We start from the raw sequence: 24,708 nt of genomic DNA on the forward strand, positions 1-24,708 counted from the left end.
GGAACACAGAGCACCAAAATATTGTCACGTTTTATTTATTTCAAGGCACTTTCCACCAGAAAGTGTAAAAAAGAAGACATAAACTACCCTGGTAAAACATCACATTTTAACAAACATCACAGCGAGATCCAAATGAGATGAAGTAGAAAAATCGATATACTTAATGTTCATTACCTTGAAATGCTTGCTGAAAAAAATAAGACTGCAAAAGGAGGAAACAGAAAAGTCTGCAAAGCCGCCCCTTTAAAGATTTCCAGCCTATGGGGAAGGAACCACACTCTTTATACACAGGGAAAGAACCCAACAGCACCATCTGAATTCTCCACATCTCACTGGCACCCAGCTCACATGGGTCTTTGCACTCACTGGTCAAGCCCCTCACTGACTAAATGATGGACAAGCCAGCAGCACTTCTCTGAAGCATTCGACAGCACTTCCTACACGTGACAGGCCCTCCACAGGTCCCCATGGTTCATGGATGGTTCTTACCCGGTAACATACATCTCAAACCCACTATTTTGAAAAATGTCAGACTGATTGTATGTTAATGATGCACATAAATTATCTTATATACACTAATAGTAAAGGATAGGAATATGCTGAATTACTTCGTGCTTTTCGAAAAGTGTAGTTTTACCTCTACTTCCCTAATATTTTTCTTCAGCTTCTGCTGTATTTAACTATCACCTGAAGATTAAAGGCCCCTTTCTCCCTACTTTTATTCCCAAATCTTAAGAGGAAATGATCATACAGAAAGGTCACATCTGAGTTGATGACTGAGACAGAGCTGAAGCTCATCACTGCCACGGGTAAGGGCCAGTCCAGGGCCTGATGGTCTCCTGATATACAGAGACCTCAGCACTTTTGCCTTTGCTCTGTGACTGGGGAGGGAAAACTCTGCCTGAAGCTGTACCCACTGAAAACCAATGACCTGCAGCCTCCACGTGCAGCCGGAAGTGAGTGGGGAGAGGAGCTGAAGCCACAGACCCTGCGTGACGAAGACGCCCCACAGCCGGAGAAGACCTGACCTTCCCAAAGACCTACCCAGCCGAGCACCAAGGCCAACAGACTCTCTAAATTTGGCTGCTGATGGCGTGCATCTCTGCAGAGCCCAGGTGCCAGCACAACCCACCCTGTGGGAGGGATCAGGTGAGAACTGAATCCCAGCCATGCAGGTGCTCTCACCAGAGGATGTATGGGGGTCATCAGCCCTGGGGAGCTCTGCACGCCAGGGCCCCTCCACCTCCACCAGCCTCACTGAGGGCCAGCAGCTCTGCACTGGCACCCTGGGCCACCTGCCCCAAACCCCAACACCTGAGCCTGCACTCAGGACTCACTGACGGCAGTGGGCACCGGGCAGGGGACAGACATGAGGGAATAGGAGCTGGATGTCTGCCAGACTGGCTGACAGAGCGAGAGGCAAAAGTGTGGGTCACAGAGCTCACTGCACCATAGCACATGCCTGGCACTGTCACGTGTCACCGGGAGCTGTCCCTTTCTGGCTGTAGGTACCAGACAGCGTCACTATGGTCACCCCGGGGAAGCCACTCCAAAAGCAAAAGTTGTGCTTGAGATGATGAATACTTCTGAGAGACCACCGTGGTCATTCTTGAAATTAAGGAGAAACCTTTATTTTCAACAAAAGTGCCCAGGAGAGATGGTTCATTGATCCACTAGGAAAGAGTCTCTCACCACTTACAGCACCAAAATATATATTTAAAAAATTAAAAAACACACAGCCCGCCCCGCATACACACACGCACACACCCATCTCCCCCAAAGCCACACGACCCAGACCAAACAGGAAGACAACCAAACTTAGTGCCCGCGCACAAAAGAAGTCTTTGAATTGGGATTTACAAATTCATATAGTCTTTCCTATGAAAAAACCAAAACAAACCAAAAACCAAAGAGGGAAAGAAAACACTTCTACACGAAGGCCGGCCGAGATGGGGGGAGGAGGACACGCTGTCCTCCTGGATGCTGACAGAGTGAGACGGTCATCAGTGCTGCCCCGTGCTCTGAGCAGGGCCTCGAGTGGACTAGCGGCCCTAAGATGAGGCGCCTTCAGGAGCTGAAGCGCCCAGAACGCTGAGCACAGGCCATGGGGCAGTCCTTGCCGGCCTTCCAGAAGAGACGGTATCTTGCACTGGGAGTTTTCCAGTGCTTAAAAGGGCCACTTTTCCCTTTCAAAATGATGCTGGGTCAAAAACAAAACAAAACACACAAACAGTAAAAGAAGGGAGAAGAGAGTTCTCTGCTGCCATAAAAATCTTCAGTCCCAGGTAGCGCCCGCGGGCCCGGGGCCATGCGGCGGGGCCCTGCACAGACTACTTGGGCTCCTCAATCACGCCTTTGCTGAGGTCTGTCATTTTGGGGTATTTTACTTTCTTCTGGTCCAGCTCATTCTGAGCCCAAAGGAGTAGTTTCAGCAACTTTGCCAGCTTGGGTGTTGACTCACGATTCTCATAATCCAGGACAGCTTGGTTCACTTCACTCCACACCTAGAAAATGGATAGCCAATAAAAACCACCTCACATACAGGGCACCTGCGAAAAGGAGCCATTATAAGATGCATCTTATATGTCTTCAAAACCATTTTTACACGAGAGGCTGGCTACTTATTTAAACAAACACGAAGCCTGTGACCGTCGGGTACTCTGGGGATATAAAACACAGTCCTTGCCCAGAGCGGCACACGGTATGGTCAGCAGATCTCACATCCAGCCTGGGCATGAGGGAACTGGCAGGGATGAGATACCAGTTCCACCCAACAAGCCCTAGGAGGACACCTGATGCGGACCCCAAGGACACCCTCCTTTCAGGGCAGTCAGGGCAGTGGGGAAGGGGGACTGCGGTTGGGGAGCTGCCCTGTTGGTGGGAACACAGAGGCCATGGCAGAGAGCAAAGTGTGGGATTTTCATCAAAAGATACTTGGAACATCCGTTCCTAAGAGTCTCCACACAGTAAGCCAGCTCAGATTAAAAAAAAAAACAAAAACTGGCAAAGAGGCTTAACTATCGTTTAAGGGTCTCAATACCCTGGGCTCCTAGTATTTCACAAGTAAAGTGTGGGGCCCTCCCAGTAGTGTCCTGGTCACACCACACACACCACCCCGTTTCTTTGGAAATCCTGCCCTGAATATCCACAGAGGATGTGGACGGAAGCCCTCTGGAGCCCACCTTCTGCCTCTGCATCATGTTGAGCAGGTCTCCGAAGGGTGAGTCCTCGGGGTTGTCAAAGGCCAGCAGGGCCAGCGTGCGTTCCATCTCGGTCAGACACTCGCGGCTTTCCTCACCCTGCTCAGCCAGCTGGGTCTGTGCAAACTCCAGCGCTGCCTCCGTCTCCCGCTGGCGGATCAGCTCGATCAGGTGTTGTTGCTGGTTGGGGGCCAGGCAGACAGGGTGAACAACTTGCGCCCAGCCAGCGACAACCCCCCACACCAGGGCTGCACCTGCTTCTTATGAAAAGGGCCTCTCAGAGGACAGAGTTTTTGAGTATTCCAAGCTCCTGACTTTGCATTTTCAAAGCAAGAAACAGCTTCTGAGGTACATGGCAGAGCAGCTAACTTAAACCCCTTCCCTCGTCAATTACAGCAATATTCTAATGATATTAGCCTCATTACCTCTCAATAACAGCAAGCAGCCATCCCCAGGCTTTTTGGAAAAGGGATCAGCAACCCACTCCAGTATTCTTGCCTGGGTAATTCCATGGACAGAGGAGCTTGGCGGGCTACAGTCCACAGGGTCGCAAAGAGTTGGACGTAACGGAGTGACTAACACGTCCACTTGCCAAGCTTTCTGCCACCAAGGACCTGTTTTGTGGAAGACAATTTTTCCCCTGACTGGGGTAGGGCAGGGATGGTTTGGGATCACTCAAGCACGTTACGTCTATTGTGTCCTTTATTTCTAATGAATTATTGCCTCTAACCTGATAGGAGGTATCGGTCTGTGGCCCGGAAGTTGGGGATGGCTAACATGAAGAACCTTAATTCACCAAGTGTCCACAAGCAACTCACTTGCAGATGGAAGTAGAGATAGCGGTTTGTATCCAGCAGCTCTGGGTGGAGGCTGTTGATGAGCGCAATGGCCTCCTGAATCTGGCCTTTCAGTATCATCTCACGGATTTTGATTCGCTCGTCAAGTGTTTCTAGATCAACGCTGGGTTCAATCCCAGATTCCATTCGAAACTTCTCCGCTGCCTCCTTAAAGCCCTCTGGAAAAGAAAACTACCTTCAACTGCTTGGAAAATCAGCAAGATACCAACACAAGGGCTTTTTATGTCTAGAAAGCCCATCTTCTGTGAATGAAAACCTCTAGTAAGAACTGCACTTTCTTGGGATGTGGGATTAACACCTCTGTGGCTTACCAGCTACACTTCCTTTCCTTCCACCTGCCCCACCCCCTCAACTTCCAGTCAGGGGAGGATGGGCATTGAGGCCCCTGCACTGGGGTCCAGGCCTATGTGGAGAAGCTGCCAACCTGCTCCAGGGGCAGCACAGCGCCCTCCCACTGTGAATGAGTACACAGTTCCTTCAGTCTCAGAGACTGATGGGGCCCAGGTCACTGGAACTCCAGGAAGGAGACTCACTTTCTGGAGACATGTGGGTTTTCTCAGCTCTGCAGAGCGACCCTCTCCTCCACAGGGTCAGGAGGACGAGGTGTTATCACAGAGCACTTGCATTACCTTCCACAGGCCCCTCCCCCTTTCTTCTTTTGACTTGGACACACCTTCTGAAACAGTCCAGTATCATTTACCAAACTGGCCAGAAGAGATTAATTATTTGGACTTTAAATCTACTTTTGCACATTGTTAATGATGTAGATCAACTGCAAAATGTCAAAGGCTAAGAAATAAGGTTTTTTCTTTAGATCTCAGAGACCTGGAATCATGATTTCATCTCCAGAAGAGGACATCTCTTTAAAATGGTAGTTCCAAGTTGGTTACAAGAGCACTGCGTTTCCATGATGCCTGAATGCAACCTAACTTTCAGGACCCTCCAGTGGTAAAGTCTTGCTTGTGAGCCCAGAAAGGGAGAATGGTGCCCAAGAGGCAGCACCCATAGCACAGCCCTCACCTGTGACCAAGTAGTTCATGATGAGACGGTTCATGTCTGCTCGTTGGACATGTAAGTTATTGAGCTTTTCCATCCACTCATCCTTTGTGATTTCATCGGGTTTTTCTGTGTAACTCATTCTGATTTACTTCTACAGGGAAAAAAAGTAATATTTTAAGAATTGGTGAAAAATTCTCACAATTGTGATCATTTCAGATACAAACACAGCGACAGGAACCAAAGGGTAGAGAGGGAAGATACTTAAAATGTGGAAAACAGCACATGCAGAGGGCCTGAGACTCAAACACAGGCTCAGGGACCAGAGAGAAGGTTGGGGAGGTTCAGAAAGCAGGATGAACATGAGCAAGAGCCAGGAGTCTGAGGACCAGGAGGTCAAGAGGTCAGTCCAGGTCAGATGAAGGCCCTCCAGGCCCAGCAGCAGTCTATTAATAGATAGATGCTCCTCTAAGCACAGGGTGGCACGCAGAGGTACAAGCTGAAGATTCACCTGCTATGATGTGTGTGCTCAAGACAAGCCATCTCGCACACCCTCCAGGCTGACAGAAATGAAGCAGCCTGACAACACCAAGTGCTCACACAGACATGTGCACGGTCTCTTGAGCCCCTTTACCCTGTGGTCAGAACGGACTGCACAGCAACACACTCAGCACACACTGTGCATGTGTGCTCCGCTCCTCGCCGATGGCTCTTCTACCAGCTGGGACCCCAAAAAACAGCCTACTGTGTCCCAGACACAGACAAGCCTGTGCTCAGAGTCACTGTTCAGGATGGCAACACTATGGAGACTGCCCACCCAGGAGTCAGTCAACAGCAGCAGGGACAAGCAAACGATGGTTCATAGGACTGCAGTCCCAAAGGACCAAAGCCCTGGGGCAGACCAGTTTCTGACTTCAGAATTATTCAGGTTGTACAAAGACTATTTGATATATGTATCACAAGACATCCTCCCAGGGGTCTGCGGCAGCACCCCATGATTGGACGTGACTGCTTCAGTTAAACGCATAAGGATCACACCGAGTGAAACAGAAGTTACTAAAAGCTTTTGCAGGGTCGGGGTCTGCCAAGAAATCAATTAAAAACAAGACCAAAAACTTTTGGTTTTCAAAGTTTTGTGGATTTTAGGGCCACTAACTGTATCAATGGAACAGAATTTACTAAAGCAGTTAAAATACATGACCAGGCCCACACAGGGGACTTAGAAACCAGCTGCATGAAGAGAGCAGGTTGCAGCAGAGACCCAAGGGCAGAAGTTTTTTAAAGAACAAAAACAAGACAAGTTATACAATTTTTACTTAGTAGTAAATACATTCATAGCAAAAACCATGTTATTTTTTCAAGTAAGAGCGTGAACCCTGAAACTCAGGAGGTGGTTCCCATGGAAAGGGGGCCCTGGGAACCCCAGCAGGGGTGTCAGGATGGGTGGTAAGCCCATCCACTGTCCACTTCCCTTTTATCCTTTGTAACTGACAGAGGTATTGTGGATATCACCTTATATAAAGCAAAGCACATGCTCAATTACCTCAATAAATAAAAGCAATTTAAAAGATGGCTCTGGTTTCCCAGTGGACATGGGATGACTGTGGGGTGGTGAGAGCTGAGCAGAAAGACCAGTGAGGAGCCACCCACGCAAGAGGACAGCAGTGGAAGAACCAAGAGCACAGCCCACAAGACGCTGTGGACTGAGCCAATGGGCCTCGTTGCTGGACCCGGTGGGAATGTATAAAAGAAGATTCATGGACCATGGAGGGGTTTCAAGCTGGAGACCTTGGAGAATGGAGTCCCAAATGAGCAAAGACTGGGAGAAGAACAGGTTTGAGGAGTCGGGCGAGTTTGGGGTGACTATCAGACCCACAGTAGAAGAAGTCAAGCAGGCACCTGGATTACAGGTCCCCAGTTGGGCGACGGAAACATTAATTAGGGCAATGTCCACCACAAATTGACTGAAAGCCAAGACTTCACCAGAGATCGCCCAGGGAGACAGTGTCTGTGGGAAAGCAGAGGGGAGCAAGATGAAGTCCCTGGTCGCTGGGGGATGCCATGCCCAACTCTGATCCGCCTTAGAGAACTTGACTGAGACAAAACCAAGGGGCCGTCCCTCACACAAGGTCATTTCTCTAAGCTGCGGCCACTAGCGAAAACTCTCACTCATGGGGGACAGAGCAGTACTGGAAAGTTAACAACTTTGAAGAACCGACCCATTCTGTTTTGTGCAGGAAAAACTGAGCACTTAAACACCCCACAAACAGTACGGACGGCGAGGAACCCTTCGCCCCACGAGCAAAGTCCTGTCTCGGCAGCTCAGTGTCTGCTCGAATGCGGTCCTGGTGCAAACAGTTCCCGCCGCAGACCTGTGCGATTTGTGGAGAACTATCACCTCCCAGCAGGCGTCGCCGCCCCTCAAAACACGCTCCATCAACAACAAACACCGAGTCCACGCCCGGACTCCGCCGCCTTAGGAAGAGGAGACAGTTGGACCTGGAAACTCTTGAGGGAGCCGCCTCCCCCGAGAACGCGGCCCGAGGACACCTGCTCGGACGTCCGAAACCGGCAGGCCCCCTGCACGGTCGGCCGGCCAGCGCAACCTCGCAGCCCGGTCAGCCTCCTCACCGGCCCGCCTCGATCCCTCCTGGCCACGACCCCAGAGTCCGGCCCTCCGCCTCCCGGCCGCCGCACTCCGGCGGGGACGCTAGGCCCGGCCGCCTGGGCTCGCCGCGGCCATCTTACCGTGCGGATCCCGCCTGCCGCGCTGCGCGGTCTCCGCGGCCGCTCGAAGGGCCGGGCGGGGCCGGGGGGGAGGGGGAGGTGGCGGCGCCGGGGTCTGGGAGGCGGAGGCGGGAGTCGCGGCGGAGGCGGAGGCGGGGGCGGGGAACGGGAGGGCAGACACACCGGCGGCCGCCCCCTTAGCCACTTCCCGCGAGATCGCGAGATCGCGAGTCGGCAGCCAATCAAGTGCCTTCACGAGGGGGCGGGGTGCGGCGGCCGCCCGGAAACGCGGGACTCCAGCTTCCGTCCTTGCGCAGAACTCCTTTCACGGCTCCTTCGCTCTACGGATTGGCGCGAGAGTCAAAAGGCATCGGCTGCCTCTGGGTAAGATGGCCGCCGTGGAGGCGTCGTTGTAGGGTAACTTCGCGCCGAGACGGCGACATCTAGACTGAGGCGAAGGTCCCAGCGTCCTTCCCGTCGTTTGTGTAAGCCCGAGGGCATGGGGCGGGGAGGGGGTACAGGCGCCGGTGCTCCGCGCAGCCCCGAGGAGGGGACCTTGCCGACCCGGTGCCTGCCTTCGCGCAGGCCCGGGAGGAGCCGCCCGAGCGCGGACGGCGGGAGCTCTCGGTTCCGACGGTTGGGGTGGGCTCTGGGGCACGCGACCGCGGCGGAGAGCGCACACCAGCTCGCTCCAGAACAAGTCTACAGGGCCAGACCTGCCCTCAGGGAACCTCCCACGGGCCCGGTGGTCTTTCCCGCCCGTGGTTCAGAATCCGCGCTCAGGTTGGGCGGGGACCGCAGGCCTGTGCACCTGGGGCTTCGAGGTACTGCGGCCGCTGCTCGAGGAGGGTCTTCCTGCCCTGCGGCTGGGGTCGCGGAGGCGCAGGAAGACATTCACGCTTTTATTCGGTTATTATTGTGAGTCCACGGGAAAAGAGTACAGATTACGTCAGAGCAAGGTCTCGTTTTCCAGGTCAGTTCAGTTCTGTCGCTCAGTCGTATCCGACTCTTTGCGACCCTGTGGACTGCAGCATGCCAGGCTTCCCTGTCCATCACCAACTCCCGGAGCTTGCCCAAACTCCTGTCCGTCGAGTCGGTGATGCCATCCATCTCATCCTCTGTCGTTCCCGTTTTCCAGTTGCTGGAGAGTCAAGTTAAAAGATTTTAGAATCCAATGAACTCCAGTGTCTTCCTGTTAAAAGTCAGAGTTAGATGGTTTCATGTGATTGCGTGGAAATGCAGTGGGACTTGTTGCAGAAAGTAAGTGCAATTTGGTAAACAGATTAGACAAAGACGACTAATGGTGGATATTTCTCTTTAGTGAACTGAGCTAAATCTGCAAGTCCAAAGCTTTGGTCCTAATCTATTTAAAATGCAAATACAGTGTGTCTGCAATTACATCCTTTTCAAGCACTTAATCCTCTGAATAACTTTACACACCAGCTTTACAGTGGGCGAGGGGTGCAGATTTTTAAAATTCTTTTCAAGGGTGCACAAGAACAAATCCGGTGCCCTAAAGAGCTAGGGTGTTCCAGCCTAAAGAAGGTTCAGCTGCGCCTGCTCTGCGGGTCATAGGTTAATGGCCCCTCACCCCCAGAAGTGGTCTTGCTCTGCTTTAATTCTGTCCAGATACTGGCTTCCTATTGAAGCCCATACAGCAGCCAGGGTCATCTCTCTTGTCCCTGGCCCCCTCTTCACACCCATCAGCGACTCCCCACTTGTCTGTGCAGAGTGAGCATAGCTGAAAGCCAGCCTCAGCACCCTGCCCTTCCTCTGGGCTCTCAGGAGATGGGTCTGTGTGCAACACTCCTAGGCCAGTGCCTAGGAGTGGGAACACCATCCCAACAAGTAGGGTGTCGTCCACCGCTTTGTGTTCCCCTGGTCCGTAAACGATCCCTTCGTTGCCTTCAGCACACCGTTCTATGTCGCTGATGCCTGATAGTGTCACAGTTCTCCACCAACATGTGACCCTCACAAGAGCTGAAACTTTTAGTACGTGGCAGGGGTTCCATAGATACTTGTTGAGAACGTGGAGGAACAGATGAGTGAGTGAGGGTGAAGACCTTCGCTAAAAGCTGTCTCAGTAGATATGGACAAAGGACGGGAAACGGGTCCGGGCGGAGTGAGAGCAGAGGAAGAAGTTGAGAATGGCACTGAATCACACAGATCAGCAGTCCCTTATTTAAAAAAAAAAATGATTAATTTCTGGCTTCGTGAAGGTTTTCCCTAGTTGAGGTGTGCAGGGTTTTCATTTCAGTGGCTTCTCTTCTTGCAGAGTGCGGGCTCTGTAGTGCACAGGCTTAGTTGCCCTGAGACATGCGGGGTCTTCCCAGATCAGGGATCGAACTGGTGTCCCCTGCATTGGCAGACAGATTCTTAGCCTCTGGACCACCAGGGAAATTGAGCAGTTTTTTTTTTTTTTTTTCATCTGTATACCCATGTCTGGAATATTTTATTTATTTTTTTAAATTTTATTTTATTTTTAAACTTTACATAATTGTATTAGTTTTGCCAAATATCAAAATGAATCCATCACAGGTATACATGTGCTCCCCATCCTGAACCCTCCTCCCTCCCCATACCATCCCTCTGGGTCGTCCCAGTGCACTAGCCCCAAGCATCCAGTATCTTGCATTGAACCTGGACTGGCATCTCGTTTCATACATGATATTTTACATGTTTCAATGCCATTCTCCCAAATCTTCCCACCCTCTCCCTCTCCCACAGAGTCCATAAGACTGTTCCATACATCAGTGTCTCTTTTGCTGTCTCGTACATAGGGTTATTGTTAAGAGCTAAATAGACATTTCTCCAAAGAAGACATACAGATGGCTAACAAACACATGAAAAGATGCTCAACATCACTCATTATCAGAGAAATGCAAATCAAGACCACTATGCGGTACCATTTCACACCAGTCAGAATGGCTGCGATCCAAAAGCCTACAAATAATAAATGTTGGAGAGGGTGTGGAGAAAAGGGAACCCTCTTACACTGTTGGTGGGAATGCAAACTAGTACAGCCACTATGGAGAACAGTGTGGAGTTTTTAAGGAGAGTTGTTAAGGTTTATTAGTTTTAAAGGAGCATGCAAGAATTACTTTAAAATGAAATGTGTTTTGATAATAAAATACACAGCGCCTCCTTTAATCAAACCCTGGACTATTCAGCAACCAGGTGTCAGGCACAGTTTACAGAACCGCAGTGTTTTAGAGGGTGTTTCTGTCTTACTGTCAAACCCTCAAAGCATGAAGTCAAACGCCTGAATGCTGGAGCCCTGCTTTCCAGGGAATTTGGCAAATTAGACCTGTTTCTTCAGGGTCAGGCATAAGCTGATTGGACATTGCTGCTCAGAATTGTTACCGGTTCTTGTTGTCGTTGAGTTGCTAAATCATGTCTTACACTTGTTGACCTCATGGACTGCAGCACACCAGGCTCCTCTGTTCTCCACCATCTCCCAAAGTTTTCTCAAATTCCTGTCCTTTGAGTTGGTGATGCTATCTAACCAGTAATGGCTAGATGTCCTTACCACTCAGTTCAGTTCAGTCGCTCAGTCACGTCCGACTCTTTGCGACCCCGTGAATTGCAGCACGCCAGTCCTCCCTGTCCATCACCAACTCCCGGAGTTCACTCAAAGGTCAAGTGCCATAGCCTTGACTTTACTCAGGGTCTTCTCAGATTGATCCTGAAGCTGTTGGAAGGAGTAAGGAAGACTGTTTTTACGCTTTAGTTCTGCTGCATGTATCCAGATGAATTAGCTGAATGAAGACCCTGTGAAGCATGTGTCGTGGGGTCTGAGATGGTCGCCCTCCCCCTCCCTGCTGGACTGTATTTCCCTTTCTGGATTATACCACTAAACCAGCATGCACTGGTTATGTCATACGTTTCTTTGGATGGGTAGAGTAATATTTTTCTTGAGTTTTTAATTCCTGCAGAGGACGTAACATAAACTGTCCAGCAAGGTGTTACCTAAAACACATGGCCTGGGCTGGACAGCGGGGCACGGGCAGCAAGCTCAAGTGGCAGTTTACCTACCCTGTCCAGGCAGTGGGCTGCAGACCGTCTCTGCTGAAACTCTCCATTCCCTTCCCTCTTGCCTGGAGAGGGCTTTGATAAGTACATTGGTTATAGATACAGACACGTGCACGTGTGTATATAAACGCCTAATAACGTATATGTGCATAGCTATTGAAAATTTATCTGTATATGCTTTAAGGGGTCTCTTGTTTTTGTTTGGTTTTGGTTGTTTTGTTTTTGCATTAGCCCAGTTCTGATCGGACGTCTGATATGGGAGATAGAACACTGAATAAAGATGAGCCATTGTTTCAACTGATAACCATGTGTTCCTTTTTAAAAACACTTGCCAAATTTTGTTTTTTCTTTTTTTGACTTTAAAAGCCTCTTATGTTTACTCTTTAAATGCTTTTACTTTCCATTGGAATGAGAGGAACTTTTGTATGCTGACAGAATCCCAAGATTTTTTGTTTTTCTGTATAGTTGTAAAAGGCAACATTCTTGGTCTCCTATATTGATTTGTTGAAATTTCAGAATAAAACCTGTTGGGTATCCTTTTGCAATTTCCTAATAGCTCGACTTGCATTATTCTTGTTGAGATTTCCTTCAAATACACTTTTCTCACTTCACCATTTTGTTTCTGTGATCCAGGCAAGCACAGGAAATTACATGGTTGTTTTTTTTTTTCCTCTTTTGGACAAATCCAAAAAGCCACTGTTAGACCTGATTTTAGTGAGTCTTTCACTTTTCAAGTATTTTAATTTTGGAAAAAATAATCTCTTAAAATGTAGCCAGTACAGTTACTTAGGGCTTCCCTGGTGACTCAAAGGTAAAGAATCTATCTGCAGTGCAGAAGACCAATTCAATCCCTGGTCAGGAAGATCCCCTGGAGAAGGAAATGGCAACCAGGTCCAGTAATTCTTGCCTGGAAAATCGCGTGGACAGAGGAGCCTGTCAGTCTACAGTCTATGGGGTTGCAACAGTCTATGGGGTCGTGTCAGATGCGACTTAGTGACTAAAAAACGAGAGTTATTTGTCGATGCATACTTGCGTCTGAGGACTAGCGGCTGTGGCCCTGCTCTGGGACCTTCCTTGTCTCAGTTGACCATCCCCTCCCACCCTGTGGAGGGAGGTTCCTGTTCCTGCTTACCAGCCGCCTTCGGAATTCGGTTCAGATCTGTGGGCCTGTTTCGCCTTTCTCCTTTGTCACCTGCCCTTGTGGTGTGATGGATGAGCTAGTGAGGAAATGCAGAATCTAGGCACAGTGTGGTGGAGGCAGCATGCCACGTGCTTGTGTCCGCTTTACTCTTAAACTGCTTTTCTGTCAAAACTGCTTTTCTGTGATAGGAGTTGATTTTTCTGGCTTTTTTATTTGGTGTGTTCTTTTAGAGACTTGAGATGAAACTAGCCAGCAAGGAAATACGGTTCTTATGTCTCATACTTATTAAAATATTTCTTCTTAAGTTAGCTATTTACTTTTCACTAAATTTACGGGGAAAGTAGTCTTAGTATCAGGAGCCATCCTGAAGGGTAGGAGTAAGCAGCGTTGTTCTGAAGTCTTAGCCTTGCAGCCCATGGCCCCTGGGGTTAGAGGGCACATGTTAGCTATTCAAAGACACCCAGTGGTGACCAAGGCCAGGGAGGAGGAGCTAAGGGGGTCCCACCGTGACTTTGGCCCTTGGTTTCCTCTCTTCTCCCCGACGTCTCCCCTCCAGCCCAGACCTGGGTCTGAGTTTGGGTCCAGATTCACTGGGGACCTTGCCCCAGGGCCAGGCAGTGGCCCTACCATTGACCCCGACTCCCTGACCCCTTCTTGGCCTGCCTGCAGGGTGGGTGCTAGCCTGTTCATCCTTGAGTTCTGAACAAGAGTAACAATAAAGTGACTTGGCTGCTGCCTCATCTGGTTTTAAATTGTCCTTGGAGAGGGTCTTGACAGACTTTACCTTGTCTCTCAGGGTTGCACTTGACCACCAGGAGATGGGGTGCTTTGCTCAGGACCCTGCTTTCCAGTGGGCTTTAACTCGGGGGTGAGAGAAGGAAGCGGTCTCCTAAAAGGACTGCTGACTCTTCCAGTTGTGCTTTTCCGCCTTCATAAATTTCCTCAGAATTGTCCGTGGGTGTTTGTGGCAGGACCTGGTGTCCACACATATGGAGGATGCATCAGTCGTACTTTTCCCATATTTTTCCTCAAAGACTGAAACCCCTTGAGGCCTGGGAGCTTGCGTAGCTTCCTAACCTCTGAACCACTGTTGTTGTCAGTTCCCTGAACTTCAGGATTTTTATTTGTGTATTTGGGGTATTTGAGTCAATTGGAGACTCCTTTTAAACCTGTTTGTTCCTCTGGGTTTAGCTGTTAAAATAAGTTTGTTAGGAGAAGGTATTCCTTAGCTGAAAGTGCAGTGAAAGTGAAAGTGTTAGTTGTTCAGCCCTGTGCTGCCCCGTGGACTGCAGCCCGCCAGGCTCCTCTGTCCATGGGATTCTCCAGACAAGAATACTGAAGTGGGTTGCCATTCCCTTCTCCAGGGGATCTTCCCAACCTAGGGATCAAACCCAGACCTCCTGCATGTCAGGTAGATTTCTCACCATCTGAGTCACCAGGGAAGCCCCTTCTTAGCTAGTAGATGTCAACGAAAAGTACCCAAACTGCAGTTCTAGAAATGCCTTTTGCACCAGGGAAGAGCAGCTCCTGTGAGGAGTGACAGTAGATGAACTGAATTACCTGAAGAGGTTGTAGAAGGACAAGGGCCTGAGTCCTCCCGCAGATGGCAGATGCCTCTGAACCTTGTAGCCCATGGTCACGACCAGCTCCCACTGGGATGTTAGAAAGGGAGGCCAGTTGCAGGGGTAGGTGGGGAGGTGCAGTTTCCTTTCCTTTGCTGCCCGAGTGCCCACTTGAGCTGCCATCCCCAACCCAAGTACTGTAGTGGCACAGGTGGGGCTTCCTGTTGGGGTCTTCTTTCTGTCCCCTGAGCTTTCTGCCCAGAGCTTCCTCCTGTTCCATCGGCAGCCCCATCTTCCATGTCATTCACAGGACCCAGTGCCCTCCTGAAGCCGCACACAAGTTAAAAAGAGACACAGATGTAAAGAACAGACTTTTGGACTCTGGGAGAAGGCGAGGGTGGGATGATTTAAGAGATTAGCATTGAAACATGTATATAATCATATGTGAAATAGATCGCCAGTCCAGATTCGATGCATGAGACAGGGTGCTCAGGGCTGGTGCACTGGGATGACCCTGAGGGATGGGACGGAGAGGGAGGTGGGAGGGGGGTTCAGGATGGGGAACACATGTACACCCATGGCTGATTCATGTCAGTGTATGGCAAAAACCACTACAATATTGTAATCAGCCTCCAATTAAAATTATTAATTTTTTTTAAAAAGTGAAAAGACAACACAGATTGGAAAAAAAAAAAAAATCTCACCTAGAAAGACGTTGCTGCTGGGTTTGCTTCATGTAAAGATTTTCAGCCAGAGAGGTTGGGTGGGGTTTCCCCATTCCAGCTCCCATTTAGGGAGCCTTTTGCAGAGAGCTTCGCCTGCACCCCAGCATATGAGTCCCATTCAACAGACAGCTTGCCCAAGATCATACTCCTGGTTCAAGCCAGTTTCCACTTAATCTGTCATGTTTCTGAACTTCTCACTACACTTATCTGGGACAAACCTGAAGACGGTCAAGATGTTGGAGTATGAAGTTAGTCTGCAAGATTCCATGGAAGTGGTTGGTCCTAATGGAATCACACCAACAGAAACAAATTGTGTTGGAATTGTTTGAAGAAAAGGGGCATTTTCTGAGAGCCTGGCAGGCTGTGTGGTCTTTCCAGATGTTTATTTAGAAGCACACCTGCTCCCAGGCCCCTAGTGCTCCCCTACAGAAGCACCTGGCAGCCCTCTGTAGGGTCTTGGGCACGCACAGCTTTACTACACACAGGGCACTTTTTGCTGAGAGGTTCCTGCTTTTAAGGAATGTGGAATAAGGGACCTGTAGAGGCAGTGATGGAGACAAAAGGCCTTCAGCCAAGGAGTTACTGTCCTGGGTCCAGCGTCCCAAGGTAGCAGGTGTTTCCCCTCTGAGGTCTGCTTGTTGAGTATTTGGGGAGGGGCAGGTGCGGGGGGGCTTCCTTTGTGGCTAAGACGGTAAAGAATCCGCCTGCAATGTTGGAGACCTGGGTTTGATCCCTGGGTTGGGAAGAGCCCCTGGAGGAGAGCATGGCAACTGACTCCAGTGTTCTTGACTAGAGAATCCCCATGAACAGAAGAGCCTAGCGGGCTGCAGTCCATGCGGTTGCAGAGTCCAACGCGACTAAGCACGCACAGGTACTGGGGTGTTAATTGATACTAGTCAGCACTGAGTGAAGAAAATCCAGGTGGAGGGTTATCATTTGTCAGATCGCTTTCCTTGCAGCCCCCGTAGGCAGGTGTGCCCGGTTGTGTGCGCTGAGACTGGAACTGCCCCGGCGCTGAGCTGGTTGGCTCGGTAGGGAGCGGGCTCGAGTCCAGAGAAGCTGGGAACGCAGTCCGGCGGGAAAGGAGCGCGGCGCCTTGCTTCTGCGTCCGGGTGCCTGCCTTTTCTGCCACAAACTGGGCCCAGGGTGGCCGACGGGAGCCGCGCCGCCTACACTGCCAGCCTTGGCCCTTGGACTCGGCCACTGTGCGGCGCAGGGCAGGGACTGGGCCTGGGCCGGGCTCCTCCTTCCGCCCGCCGCGCCGGGGCGCTGCTCGGGTTGCGGCCGGCCCGTCTACCCCCGGCGTCTCGGTGGCCAGCGTCTTCCCTCCACTGAGAGCGCGGGCGGCCCCTCTACCTCACGCGTCTCGGTGGCCGGCGCCAACCCCGCCCGCCCACTCTGCGGCGCTCGGAGGAAATGGCTGCGAAACCCTGGAGGCTTGCGGCCCACGGTGAGTGGCGGCCGGGGCGCTGGGCGTAGGGGCGGCCGCCCGCGGGACCGCGTGGGACGGGCGGGGATGGCCGGCCCGGAGGCCAGCCAGCCTGGCGCTGCCGGGCCTGCGCCCGGCCGCGCTCCGCCGAGCGGAGAAGATGGCGGCGGCCGCGGGGAGGGGGAAGGGAGGGCCGCGCGGACAGTGGGCTGCAGGGGGGCGGAGGGCGCCGGCCTGCTGGACAGGGTCCACTCCGAGGGACCGGGCCCGGTCCGCTCGCTGCTGGAGTGTTCGAGGCGCCGGATCGTGGTCGAAACGGATTGAAGTGCGCCAGCAGGACGCCGCCCGGTGACCCGCAGCGGGGTGACCCTAGAGCGGGGCGATGCTTTTTTCCTAGAAGTTCCTGGTCTAGCTGCTGGTACATGGAAATGATTCTGCCTTAATTGTGTAACATAGGGTTGAATTCCCCCTTCCCCACCACCCTTTTTTTTTAAAACCAGAGTAGTTTCTCTAGACATCTTAAAGGAGGTGAAGTTTCCCTGTCGGTCTTTTTTTTTTTTTTTTCACCCTAAAGTGTGGTTTTTGTCGCTTTTGTTTCGCTTGTTTCTAGTCGACTACTCTTGTAAAGGATGACATTAGGATAGTTATGTGGTATTTGATGCTGTGGGAAGTAGAGAACAACGAAAAAGACTTTCAGAAAATTGGTTTCATTTTTTGAAAGAGTATGTGCCTAGCCGTAAAATGCAGATTTTTAGCTTTTATTGCGTCACTTGTCGATTTGATGTAAGATTCAAATTTATGTTGTATTTTATGCTCTGGTCGACCTCACAGTAGAAAGGGGTAACTTTCAGCTTCCCGGGAGATGTGCCCTGCCATCCCTTTTCTGGCTTAGGCCTCTGGGTCCTGATCCCACGCCCTCGTTTGCTTTCTCTCTGTTATTTCTTGGGAAACCCTGGAGGTCAGGGCAGGTTTTCTGCTCTGAATCCAGCACTCCAATTAATGAGCTTAGAGATGGGACCTTACAACAACAGCATGTGAGTGAAATTGAAGATACTGTTTAATTCGTGTGTTGGCCTTAGGTAACATCGTGTAATTTGTATACTTGATAGAATGAGATTTGAGCCTCATGATCTTGGGGATTTTGCAGGAAGGAAAGGCAGATGTTAAGATCTTTTCAGTGTGTTTATGTGTTCACATACCTCATTGTAGTGTTGGTTGGTATGGGGGAGGCTGAGCCTCCATTTGGCAACAGTTCACAGTGGGCAGTCCACCCAGGCTGACCCTGTTCTGAGCACTGTATGTGTGCTCATTCGTTTCAGTGACTATGATGCTCTGTACCTGTTCTAACCTCCCAGAAGCTGAAGCACCTGTAAAGAGCTTGCCCAGGATGGAATACCTGGGTTCTAACTGGGCCTTTGGGCCAACCCCAGACAAATGTTCTTTGGTTTCCTCAGAGCTATGTAGTTCTGGTTTCAACGTGCTTCCAAGGAAGGTGCTTTAACTGGAGACTTTAAGGAAATACGATCTGTGACCTTTAGGAAAACTTCTCATTGTATTCAACAAATATTTATTGCATCCTGTGTGCCAAGCACCCTGGCTGTAGCAGAGACCAGAAGGGTGGCCTTCTCAGGCCTGGAGACTTGTAACGGGGACCTATGAGGATTGCCAGCCACATAACCTGGAGCCTGGGGCCCTTTTTGGCACTTGGGGTTGGTGCATAGACATAACCATCTGTATGACTGGCCCACTTTAACATGGCATAGATGTGTCAAGGGTTAGCTATGGAGACCCAGCCCCAACCCTGTTGTGAAACTCCTTGCCTAACGCACTTGCTAAGCATTGTTTCCTAGTTGGTTGTGTTCTTGCAGGCTTATTTTAGCAATGAGTTTAGGAATAAGGTATATCTTTAACTTAGTTCTGATTTTCCACCAAGAACTGTCCTTTATTAGTATTTGATTATTCAGGCTGTTTCAAGTGAAGTGAATTATGTGCTGATAAGAAAGGGCACAAATTAAAAGTTGTGCAGTTGGCTGTTCCCCTTACCATCTGCTAGTTCCCGCAGTGACCTTTGCTTTCTGGCCAGCCATGCCCCTCACAGCACACACGCCTGTGTGAACATCACAATGGCTTGTTGAGGAAGTGTGTCATGGGGCTTGGACATGGTGCCCAGTGCTTCAGGTGGGCCTTCATGAGGGTGGGATTTGTCTTCAGGTTGAGGAGAGGATGGATTAGAGTGGGACTTGGGATCCCATCTTCTTTATGACTGGAGTTGTGGGACCTGCTGTTGACACTGTAAGTCTTTCTATGACCACAGAGGCCTTAGAGGCTCTGGGCCCCTTCCCAGGCAACCCACAGGCTGGGTCTCTTTCGTATGTGTTTTCAGATGTTCCAGGTCCTGGTTGTTTTATATTCCTGTTAACAGGACATGTTTTCCCTTTTGTACACAGTTGTCCCAAGATCCCTGGTGACTTCCACTTGGCTCCTGAGAGCCAGGGTTGAGTTTTTCACAGGCTGACTCACTTTGTCCTTGGGTCCCTGAAGTTGGCACTGTGTCCAAGAGCAGACTGATTTCTCATACACCTGGTGGCCTTGAGAATCCTTTAAGAAAACTTTCCTTAAACAGTCCTTTGTGCACTTCTTATTTAAACGGTGGCATCTTTAACAGTGGGTACCTAACATGACGCTATTTATGGCCAGCATCAAATAATGTGTGTTAATTCCACTGCAGAATCTCCACGATTAACAGTTAATGGACACATACTAATTGGGAGTGGATAGGCCAGGCAGTCCTCACTTGATGTGAAGTGTTCACACTTCCTGGAGTCTCTTGCTCAGGCCTCTTTTTTTTCCCCTAAACTTCTGATTTATCCTCCTACCCAAGCATGCACTTCCCCTCTGGTAACCATAACTTTGTTTTCTATGTCTGTTTTGCTGTTTTGTAAATAGTTTTTCTCTGACTTACTATGATAATCTCTGGGCCCATCCGTGTTGCTGTAAATGGCATTATTTCGTTCTTTTTTATGGCTGATAATATTCTGTTACATACATATACCACATCTGCATTATCCAGTCATCTGTTGGTGGATATTGAGGTTGTCTCTGTGTCTCAGCTCTTGTGAATAGTGCTGCGGTGAACTTTGGAGTGCGTGTATCTTTTTGAGTTAGAGTTTTCTCCAGCTGTATGTCCAGAAGTGGATTACTGTTTTGTATGGCTATAGTCCGTGGGGTCGCCAAGACTTGGATGTGACTGAGCAACTAAGCACACAGCACAGCATGGCGACTCTTAGTCTTTTCCTCTTTCTGAGTCGTGTAATTGACCCTTCAGCAACACAGATTTGACCTGTCCAGGTCCACTCGCATAGAGCCTGTTTTTAAGCAGTAAGTACTACAGTACTGCACAGTCTGCATACACAGAGGCCGAATATGAGTTATATGTGGGTTTTCAGCTGTGGGCAGGTTGGGAGCCCAATTTGTAAAGCAGCTGTTTCTCTCACGGGTATCAGGTGCTATGGTTTTGTTTTTCATATGCTGATGCAGATGTGTAAGTGATATTTAATATACTTTACAACAGGAAGGTAAATGGGGCCTCCCCCAGTATAAAGACAGCTGTACTGTGGGTTGCAAAGATAAATTTATACATAGAAAACAAGACAATATACAGAATATAAAGAAAGCAGAAACCCCAGAAAGTAGCAGCCTCTGGAAGCCCAGTTACAGCTGTGGACATGTTTGTGAGCTTGGTTTGGGGGCTGGGGGGTAGGCAGGATGTGCTGTGAACTGGATGTAACCTCCTGTTCCACTCGGGCGTGGGGCTCGTTCCATGGCAGGGGCTCTAGAGTTCATCCTGCTCTCATTACAGTCTTACTAGAGAACACCATCACTTGGATGTTTCTGGATTTCTTTCAAACTGGTCTCCTGGTGATGGTCATAGATTTGTGTCCATGCTGGGAGCACCCCATAAACACACCTGCTCTCGCCTAGTTCTCTCTACCAGGTCACAGTGAAGCAGCCACCCCCGAGGGGAATAGAGATGCTGCCTGCTCTGTGTGGAGCACTGGGGGGCCCTTGATAAATGTTCACAGACTGTTCACGAGGGCCTGTTTTCCCAGCCACTCACAAGCAGACATTGTCGTTTTCATAAATTTGCCATTTATCCTACACTGACTGGTACTTGATGCTGTGTCGTTTCAGGTATCTTGTTAGGAAACGGAGGTCATGGTCATCTCCATATACCTGGATAGAGTGCCTAGCTGTTAGGTTTGCAGCTGGGGTTGAAGTCTGGGACACCCTCGGACTTAGGCATTAACGTGGGAGGGTCATGCTGTGGTCATTGAGGGTGGACACTGCTGGCTCCCTTGGTCAGAACCGGGGATGCTCAGTTGCACCAGGGGGAGTGGTCCCTCTGAGATGCCCCATTTAGACAGGCTAGTACAGCACTACCCTTGGCTCTTTAGGTTGTAATTTAAAAAGACTTGACCCTTTCACAAGGTGTTCCAGTAGTAAGGTGCTCTCCTCAGCACATCTCCCGCCCAGGCAGCAGTGGCAGCTGTGGGGAGTTGCATCAAGTTCAGCTCTGTGTGGATCTGTAAAAATCAGTAGGACAGTCCTGTTGTTTATTTTATAACCGTTTTATTTAAGCTTGGGCCTTCCCCACTGCCCCCCCCCGCCCCAGACCTAGACATTGGCCTCTGCTAATCTCAGAGAAAGAGGACAATTCCAGCTGAAGTGTACAGTGTGGGTCTGGACTTCGCGTGTCCGCGGTCTCCAAGCATCGTGCTTGCTCCATGGCCTGTGGCATGAGTTGCAGCTGCACTCGGGAAGCAGATGCTTGTGAGAGGGCAAGCTTTGTTTCTCCCCAACCACTTCTCTTTGGATGTGGGCGGCAGTCCCTCCGAATGCTGCAGTTTCATGATCAGTGCCTCCTCGTCTTCCTGGAAAGGTGGCGTCCTGAGCCTCACTGTCAGGGCCCTGCAGTCTTACAGCCATCTGACATCACCCTTCATGTCAAGTCTGTGCTGTCTTTTCTCAGACTGACCCCTTTATACCTGAAATGAACAAGGACCCCAAGGGCTTTTGTTTCTGTTTTATCTATTGATATTTCCCATGGTTGGCATTAAAAATGAGACATTAAGTTTACTTACTCACTTAGAAATAATAGCAAACACCTGCATATTAACATAAGTAACACTCTATGGAAACTATGTTCCAAGATAAGAAATAGCTTAAGGAGAAAGGTGGCTTGGGGTTTTAAGTGTCTGACTTAGGCAGGGCAACAGTAGCCAGATTCTCCTGCCTGCTTCTGCATTCCAGCTATCATCACACCAACATCATTTAGCTTCTGAAAAACTACCCTGCCCCTGAAAGGTCACAAAACACTTCCATGTTATTATTTAGTCACTTTGCTAAGTAGTGTTGTACAAATGCTTTGACCTTGGAGGCCAGCTAGAAGGTCCGGGGGCCACACTTTGAGAACCTCTGCCTAGATCATGATTAGAAATGCTCTTGTTGAGAAATGAAAATTGAAAAAGACAGTTGTCCAGAACTTTAACACCTGGGAAATGGATTACTGTTAAGAAGATAGGCAGTGTCTTTGAATGTGGGCGTCTCAACCCTTTCCTTGCTTTGGGGGAAAGGAGTGGAATATGGCCAGTTTGCCGTCCCCAGTGAGGAGGGTTCAGTGCACACGTCTCCCTCGCAGTGTGCCGCCTGGAATGAGAGGCTTGGAGTGTGGCGAAGGTGCCTGCTGGGTGAAGAGGTCTCAGAGGTCTTTTGACCTGAGGGTGTTTAGCCTTTACTGTACGATGTCCTCTCCTCACCCACAGCCTCCCACTGGACCCTAACTAGCAGCTCTTGCCACCATGAGACAGTCAGGGCTTGCAGTGGGCACTGTGGGTGATGTGGGATCTTGCCCCTGCCATGGGAGTAGCCAACCCAGATGCACTCGGGACCCAGATGGACCATTGTAGATACAAAAGCAATAGGGCAGGCAGTGGGGAGCTGGAGGGTCAAGGTTCTGTGTTAACAGCCATGGGACTTGGAGATGCTAGGGAAGCAGCTGCTGGGATGCCTGCACGGATGGCTGTTCTGGGAGGTACTTTCCATGTCCAGGTCCCGGCTGTGACCACACAGTCACTGTTGCCCTCTGTCTTGGTTGGGGAAGGGGAGACGTGGCGCCCATTTGGGACCCCATCCCAGTGCTGTCCTGGGCATTTAGTGGTGGCCAAACTCACCTCATCCTGCAGACTCAGTAAGGTTAAGAGCCTGTGCAGTTCAGAGGGTCCCTAAGACCCTAGCAATGGCCTTACAAGCACCAGCCCCCAGGGTATAGGGTTCAGGTTCCCTTGACCAGTGTTTGAAGCCATGTTTTCCTGTTCCCTGGGAGGCAAGAGGGAGCTGCTGTGACAGAGACCTAGACTGAGGGGTTTTACACAGTGGACTTGATTTTCCGCAGCTCCGGGGATGGGAGGCCTGGGGTCAGGGTGCCGGGGCAGTTCGATCCTGGTGGCAGGGCCATGGGTGAGCTCTGGGGCCTCTTGCCAAGCCAGTCACCCCATCTGTGAAGGCTCAGGGGTGCAGATGTGCAGACCACTACAGGAGCTTGTCTGCGGTGGCAGGGCTCTGTGGAGGACGGGGGGCTTCGTTTCCTCTGTGACCCCGACATGTTCAGGTGGCTTATCCGGTCACAAGCCTGTGTTTTCACTAAAAACTGGGGAGAGACGCTGGAGCAGCCGCTGCCACCTGTACACAGGGCGCTGGGGGCCTGACCTCGCTAGAGCTTGGCCGGGGCAGACGTCAGTCCAAGCAAGTTTTTAAGCAAAAAGTTTTGGGTTTTGTCTCCACATACCTGTAAAGCAAAAACACCTCAGAAATGTTAAACAGCAGGGTTGTTCCTAGATTTCTCTCTGCAATTACCTCTTGAGAAGCTTATTGTGCTGCAGGCACCTTTGATTCAGGGTAATTTTAGTAAACTCAGGGTTATCCTGATGGGGCTCCTGAAGGACTGAAGTGTCATCTGTACATTCGAGTCAGGATGAGTGTGGGGTCACCCGTGGTCAGAGGACACCCACCCTTCAGGGTGTTTCCCATCATCTGAAATTCCCGGACAAGCCGTCAGTAGTGACTGCTCTGTTAGTAAAAACGGAATAGTGAAAGGGGCTTTAATTGGGAAAGCTTGCCTCATTTTTTCCTGGTAGGTAAAGAACTTTTAGCATCTTCTCAGTCCCTCTTCACCCACAGCACAGAATTAGTCAGAGACGGAAGACCCTTAATATGAAATCTCAGTAGCTGTGAACCTTGGCCTCACCTGGCAGAACTGTAAAGTGAGTTAGCACAGCCCAGAGTAATGAGGTAATGCCTTGCTGCTGCTGCTGCTAAGTCGCTTCAGTCGTGTCCGACTCTGTGCGACCCCATAGACGGCAGCCCACCAGGCTCCCCTGTCCCTGGAACTCTCCAGGCAAGAACACTGGAGTGGGTTGCCATTTCCTTCTCCAATGCATGAAAGTGAAAAGTGAAAGTGAAGTCTCGAAGTCGTGTCCAACTCTTTGCAACCCCATGGACTGCAACCTACCAGGCTCCTCCGTCCATGGGATTTTCCAGGCAAGAGTACTGGAGTAGGGGTGCCATTGCCTTCTCCAGAGGTAATGCTGTAGTTGGGAATATTTCGCGGTTGTGAGGTTTTGAGGACCAGCCTGTTTTGCTGCCAGGTATGGCAGGGCACAGAGAAGGCAATGGCACCCCACTCCAGTACTCTTACCTGGAAAATCCCATGGACGGAGGAGCCTGGTAGGCTGCAGTCCATGGGGTCGTTGGGAGTCGGACACGACTGAGCGACTTCACTTTCACTTTTCACTTTAATGCATTGGAGAAGGAAATGGCAACCCACTCCAGTGTTCTTGCCTGGAGAATCCCGGTGATGGGGGAGCCTGGTGGGCTGCCGTCTATGGGGTCACACAGAGTTGGACACCACTGAAGTGACAGCATAGCATAGGGCAGGGCAGGTGTGTGCTTGCCTGTTACCTTCTTGAGAAATGTACCTGTTT

General features: G+C 50.3%; 2 protein-coding genes across 10 annotated transcripts in view; one reads left to right on the top strand and one right to left on the bottom strand.

Moving 5' to 3' along the window:
- Positions 1-1,822: 1,822 nt before the first annotated feature.
- GID8 (GID complex subunit 8 homolog) lies at positions 1,823-7,937 on the bottom strand. Of its 2 annotated transcripts, none has more exons than XM_070381443.1 (5): positions 7,802-7,937; positions 5,078-5,207; positions 4,019-4,215; positions 3,183-3,380; positions 1,823-2,504 (listed from the first exon to the last, which is right to left on the bottom strand). In XM_070381443.1, the coding sequence occupies exons 2-5, from the start codon at positions 5,193-5,195 to the stop codon at positions 2,331-2,333; spliced, it is 687 nt and encodes a 228-aa protein (XP_070237544.1). In that variant the 5' UTR covers positions 5,196-5,207; positions 7,802-7,937; the 3' UTR covers positions 1,823-2,330. The 2 variants fall into 2 exon arrangements, with proteins under 2 accessions (XP_070237544.1, XP_005894049.1); XM_005893987.3 differs by having other exon boundaries at positions 7,685-7,815.
- A 93-nt stretch (positions 7,938-8,030) lies between these two features.
- The window catches only part of DIDO1 (death inducer-obliterator 1), a 50,501-nt gene continuing 33,823 nt past the window's right edge, over positions 8,031-24,708 (top strand). For 4 of the 8 annotated variants that reach the window (XM_070381437.1, XM_070381442.1, XM_070381433.1 and 1 more), the window contains exon 1: positions 16,558-16,690. The gene's annotated coding sequence lies outside the window, so the exon portion shown is untranslated. Of the gene's footprint in view, positions 8,266-16,557; positions 16,691-24,708 lie in introns of those variants that run through there. The other 4 variants (XM_070381435.1, XM_070381440.1, XM_070381434.1 and 1 more) reach the window with 2 other exon arrangements.

Source organism: Bos mutus, chromosome 13 (assembly GCF_027580195.1).
Source record: "Bos mutus isolate GX-2022 chromosome 13, NWIPB_WYAK_1.1, whole genome shotgun sequence".
In the NCBI taxonomy this organism is placed as follows: domain Eukaryota; kingdom Metazoa; phylum Chordata; class Mammalia; order Artiodactyla; family Bovidae; genus Bos; species Bos mutus.

Bases quoted from the DNA above. Each gene is read 5' to 3' on its own strand.
- GID8 (XM_070381443.1), bottom strand. From the start codon at position 5,195: ATGAGTTACACAGAAAAACCCGATGAAATCACAAAGGATGAGTGGATG. The intron at 4,216-5,077 runs GTGAGGGCTGTG...TTTCTTTTCCAG, and splicing joins CATGAACTACTTGGTCACAG to AGGGCTTTAAGGAGGCAGCG. The intron at 3,381-4,018 runs GTGAGTTGCTTG...GCCCCCAACCAG, and splicing joins ATCTCTACTTCCATCTGCAA to CAACAACACCTGATCGAGCT.